Here is a 6,082-nt window from a genome sequence, read left to right as displayed (position 1 = left end):
AAAAGGACTGGAACATCACGATTTAGCTTGCCACGAATGGTAAAACGTATGTACTCTAAAGCAGATTCTCTTTCTTTGTTTGGTAATTTCTTATATAATTCATCTTCTTTTGTAATTTTCATGAAATTTTTATAATCAGAAATATACGCTCTTTCTATTTCTCCTGCACGGCGCCGATTAAAAATTTGAATTATTATCAATAATGCTTCAGCGAGTGATTTCCAAACACAAAACGTGAATTTAGTTTTTAGTTCTTGCATCTTAAACATTCTTACTTTCTCTAAATAGTTAGTTAGCTTTTTGATATCTGATGTCTTTGGAAGATTTACTACTTTTNTTCGATTGTTTGCAGTTTGCGCTTCTGTAACTGTTTTGTTAACAGTATTACCATATTCAACTTCTAAAATTTTCAAAAAATTTTTAGCTAATTTTTGTTTTTCATACTCATGTTGTTTAATAAATTCGGTGATTAAGATCTTACATAATTTTTTTAGACATGTGCCTAGAGTTGTAGCATTATATGGTATTTCATAAGCTTGCGTATCTTCATTATATTTGGCAACTATATTTACTGCTTTTATGGCGATATCATAATATTTTGGATCAAACAACATTTGTAATTCTTTCATTTTTGGTTCAATTGATCTCAATGCTTTTAAATATCGTCCAAGTAGTCGTAATTGTTGCCGTATATGATCTCCTAAATGCTGTAATCTATACATTTGACAGAGGTAATTTCCATATATTATAATAAGGAAGTCATATCTTATTAAATTATAAATATCGTCTCTTCGCATTACTGGCAGAATGTCTCTCCTTAATTTAAAGCTTGCTCGATTATGAACAGATTGTGCAGCGCTTTGTCCTAATTTTAATACATTTCGAACTGTATCTTTCTTCTTAGCGCAAATGCGATAATGGTGTCTGAGATTATGTATTGCATAATGTCCTCCACAATTGAAACACGGTAAGAAATACGAACCATTTTGTTTCTCTGTTTTAGTAGGCCTTCTTACCACGATCATAGAACCACTATTTAAATCTGCTTGTGTATTATATTTAAAGTTACCCTTTTTTCTTATTCGACTTATTTCTTCTCTGCGTTCCGCAGATTTCTTTGGAAGCGATACAAATTTTTTTACTTCTTCTTCATTTTTGTGTTTTAACTCTAGGTGCCGAGCAATTTTAGTTTGCATAGTATTGCAATAAAAGCAAAAATTTGATTTATTATCTCCTTTTGGCCCTCGAGACAATTCTACAAATAATTCATCATCTCTGCATGGTCTTGTTTCTTCTCTTAACATAGTGCCTTTATTTGTGATTACAGTTTCTAACCACTTCTCTGATATGTTAGATTCATTTGCAACTTCTAAGTCATCAATTTTACAATTTGTTCCGCTTTCACTACTAATATACGTATCATTTGAACTATGACTATGAATAGATGGTTCATAATTCGGATCTTCAATATGATTTTTTGTATTAATTGATATTTCATTTTCTTNAAAATCTGAAATAAATATTTATTTTCAAATAGTTATTAAAACTATCTATTAAAAAATATATATATAGATGTTAAAATATTTCAAACTAACAACGCGAAATTAATGGTCAATAGGAACCTTATGCTTGTTTATTGCGGATACGGATGTTTATTACGGAATAAATAAATATATTTATATATTGTGTATATTATATATTTATATATATTTATACATATTTATTCCGCAATAAATATCTAGCGTAAGGCTCCTATTGACCGTTAATTTCGCGTTGTTAATTTGAAACTTCAGAGCCTAAACTCATCATTAAGTTTTAAAACATTTTATTCTATTTNTTATGTAATTATGTAATTAGAAATTTTAAGTAAAAGAGATAATTAAGTAATTACTTAACTATTAACTAAATTGTTAAGTAACTTTATCCATTGATAAATTTTATTTAGTAACAAATTGATAAATTACTAACAAATAAATATTAATTTTAAGAAATAACACAATAAAAATTAAATTATATTAAATTATATTAAATATATTTAAAAAATTATACTAAGTATATATATATATTAATAAATTTTTGTTAGCTTAATTCAAAAGAATTAGTAACTGATGTGAAAACTGTTAATTTCCGTAACAACAAAGAAAGATATTAACTAATAAGTTTTAATTTACATTTATTAGTAATTTACATTATATTACAATAGTATAATCGGAATTTATCTTTGCATCTTTATGGAAGTTTTAATTAGTAAGAAGTATTTCACACACATAAACTTATTAACATATATCTAACAAAATAACAAAATAATACATAAGATATATATATATAAGTGTGCGCACTTAGTACATTACATTAATATCATACATTGTTCTTTNTCAATGTAAAAGTGAAATGTCTCGAATGATAAAACACTCAATAAATATTTTGCCAAATAACAGTATAATAAAGTACTATTAAGAGAATTTCTCTGTTTAACCCATTTCTATATAATCTATTTCTATATATTTAAGAATTTCACTGTTTACCTCATTTCTATATAATCTATTTCTATATATTTATATTAAACACTATCTTTATGTCGATTTGTGTTTAACAGTCTTAATGTGTACTGAGTGCACACTAAAGTGCGTCCAACCAAATTCGCTATAAGTTTAATATTGATTTATTAACTTTTGTAAATCTTTATGTAATTCTTTGAGTAGACGTACAATAATTTTTGTCTCAGTAAAATTAGTACTGAGAATATAATTTAATTTAAAAGAAGAAATGAATAAGAATGTAATAAATGTATATACCTGTATTTTGCAAGACATGTGCAACTTNGTGATTGTTGCAATATAATTCACTATTGTTGTTCACTATAGAAGATTTAACTTCATTTAAGTCACTAAAGTCTGTTAAAGTCGTATCCAGTTCAGTATCTCCATAGAAAAATGTAGAAATGAATTTATTTTTAGCTGATATTTTGTCATTCATTGATGTACTATTACTTATTGTATCTGTTATATTTATATTAGAAATATTTATATTAGAGTGCTCCGAAGACTTCTGCAAAATAGATGTATTAAACGAATCATCTGCTGTTGAGTTCACACTTTTCTGTAAGACAGTCATATTTATTTGGCACTCTGTGTTTTCTATAATTCGAGGATAGGTTGTAGAAGATTCAGCTTGTAATACAGTATCTAATATAGTTTCTAATTCAATATCTACTACAGAACTGTTCAAAGTTTCATTAGTTCTGACATTAGTCTGTTTATCATTGTAGTAAAAATCAGATTTTGTATCCAAATCTAAATATGAGTTTACTATATTATTTGGATCTGTATGTTGATTAGAGACTTGATTTATAATTTCTGTACTTAAAACAAATGTATTATCATTTATTATATTATTCTGCTTCGAACCTGAAAATAATTTAAAAACTTTGTTATATATTTTAAAAACTTTTGTTAAAAACTTTTTTAAAGTAATTTTATTACATATATTACATTTTTTAACTAAACAATGTTTGAAAATGTACGTACTTAATAAATCATAATTCTTTTTTGATTCTTTAGCATTAGTGTCACTATTACATTGTATTTTTTCATCAACTGTCTTAGAAAAATTATATTCTTTCTTGCAATTCTCAGTTGATAATTTGGCCATGCGCTTACACTTTTTGCTTAATACATCTTCCGATAAATAATTATATGTTCTTTCTTTTATTTCTACAAAATGTATTTTGTATCATATTAATTTCTGGTAATAATTTATATAATATTTTTTATTGCTTATGTAATTTATTTGCTACAATAACTAACATAATAATTATACACATATATGTAATATTAGGTATAATAATTATTATATGTATATATAAAAGATATAAAAGCTATAATGATTTACATACTTGTACTTTATCTTGATTTAGATTTAAAGTAAGTCAACATTAATTTTTATGTATGTAATCAATAATCAACGTATGATAATATTATATCAATTTGATTATTGGTGATATTTTTATCATTACTAATACTTTTGATATTCTGAGTTTTAATAATTAACAATATTGTCATTGTGTATAATTATAATAATTATATTTAAAAAATTAAATTTTTTAATATTCTTACCTTTAGTTGTACTCTTTGAACATTGAGATCTTAATATTTTGGCATTGTGCTTTAACACAGATCTTGTCAAGTGAGGATTTCTGTTTTCATCATTTTCTTCATCTAAAAATAAGAATTAATCAAATAATCCGTGGTATCCATAGAGTGACACAAAACAACACAGTCGACCATAGCATTTTAATAGTGTACAATTGTGTTGACTTATGTCGTAATTAAAAAGCACTGGATCATACTTTGTATTACACAGTGTCACTTTTGTACATTGCTAGAAAGCATTTGAACTTTCTCTTTAATAATATATATATTTAATAAATATTTACTATATCACTTACCTAATTGATCACATATTGATTTTTTAATATTAGTATCAAGATTACTTTTTATTACTGACTCAGTTATCTTTAAACATGGATCGGACATGACTTTATTTTTATTGCACGTTTCATTATTTGCACACTGGATATTTGACGATTTGTTAACCTTCTCTATTACAATCTTTGGTGAATTAGTATCTATGTTCTTTTTTATTTCTAAAAGAGTTTGTCTTTCATCTGTAAATAATAAAAATTAATTTATTATACTTGTTTTATAACTAGTTTGAAGCGATTGTAACTTGTGTTAGTTTTACTTATATTTACTGTAAATATATTTCTTCATGTCTAAGACTTGAAATAATACTTTACTTACCTGATTTACAAAGGAATATTCCAACGCATCGTTTTCCATTTTCCAGGTTTATCCAATAATGATTTTTCTTCTTTTTTCTTATATTACTCGATTTTACAACAAGTAATTGTTGAGTATATTTAATTTTAAATAAGGAAAACATAATTTGTTAAAGCTAAAATTGTGGAAAACGATGTACAGTATTTCAAACCTGTGTGTACTGATTACCACGTAGTTTAAGATTCCTGAAGTACGGTTATGTTATAGCACATATCGTGTTTAATAAGGGCATCGCACACAAAATGACAGAGTGCATATGCATAGCATAAGACTATTTAGACCAATAAGCATCTAGCGTAGTTTTATGTAAATCAATATGGTGACTTTATGTTAGACGCTCATTGGTCCATATAGTTTTATGCTACGCATACGCAGCTATGTCATTTTGTGTATGATAGCTCTACTGTATTCTACAATGGATAAGTTTTACTTGCCGTTTGCAACGCTCGTGAGCGTTATTTATCTTTACGTAATTTTCGATTAAAAATAAGGATGAAATGATTCCATGAGCGTACTTGCGAACGGCAAGTGGAACCTTGCCCAATAACTGCGTTCTGTTATTGGTTACGTTCAGAAATTAAAGGCCTCTGCACAAACTCTTTTGTAATGCGTTACGTTACGTTAAGTACTGGCCATAAACTTATATTCGTACGTAAACTTGAATTTTATTCAACGCACAAATAAAAGTAAAGTAACTTAATGTAGCATAAACGTGGTACGTTAAATTTCTTTTAAGATAATTCGCCATATCGTTATTCTTTTACCGAAATAATATTTGGAAAGTAATTTTGCAAACAACTACAAATATTTTATAAAAGATCAATGTTTTCACATCTATTTCACATTATAATTTTAATGCAAGATTTCGTCACATAATTTTATAAACGTTTTCCTATCAGGGTAGTAAGTCAGTATTATACATTTAAATACGTGCTGCTTTTTATCTGGCTTGTACGTGAAATTCTCCAAATAATACCTAAAACATATCGTTGCGCTAAAGACATATATTCCTATTATGTAGAAATTCCGTTTTCTATAATATCTATGATGCTGATAATAATAGATGGTGAACTACATATAGTTAGCAAAGGACGAAAGCTTTTGATCGCTTTTCGATATGTTTGTATGTACTGTAAGTGCATTAAATTCTTGAAAAAAGTGAAAATATCATTTTGTTGCGTAACGTTCGTTTCCAGGACGTTTGTGTTCTGGAAACAAACAATAGACCACAAAAAGATATT

At 26.4% G+C, this 6,082-nt stretch overlaps 1 protein-coding gene across 1 annotated transcript; it reads right to left on the bottom strand.

Moving 5' to 3' along the window:
• Positions 1–325: 325 nt before the first annotated feature.
• On the bottom strand, positions 326–5,020 carry LOC109862197. The gene is made up of 7 exons (XM_020442176.1): positions 4,803–5,020; positions 4,448–4,666; positions 4,116–4,217; positions 3,528–3,713; positions 2,796–3,407; positions 482–1,510; positions 326–400 (listed from the first exon to the last, which is right to left on the bottom strand). Coding segments are annotated over exons 1-7 (2,292 nt in total). The 5' UTR covers positions 4,945–5,020; the 3' UTR covers positions 326–398.
• Between the last annotated feature and the right edge of the window lie 1,062 nt (positions 5,021–6,082).

Source organism: Pseudomyrmex gracilis, unplaced genomic scaffold (genome assembly GCF_002006095.1).
Source record: "Pseudomyrmex gracilis isolate BER0280 unplaced genomic scaffold, ASM200609v1 scaffold_1483, whole genome shotgun sequence".
NCBI lineage: Eukaryota > Metazoa > Arthropoda > Insecta > Hymenoptera > Formicidae > Pseudomyrmex > Pseudomyrmex gracilis.
The sequence above is the reverse complement of the archived record's forward strand: the minus strand, read 5'-3'. Positions and strand labels throughout refer to the sequence as shown.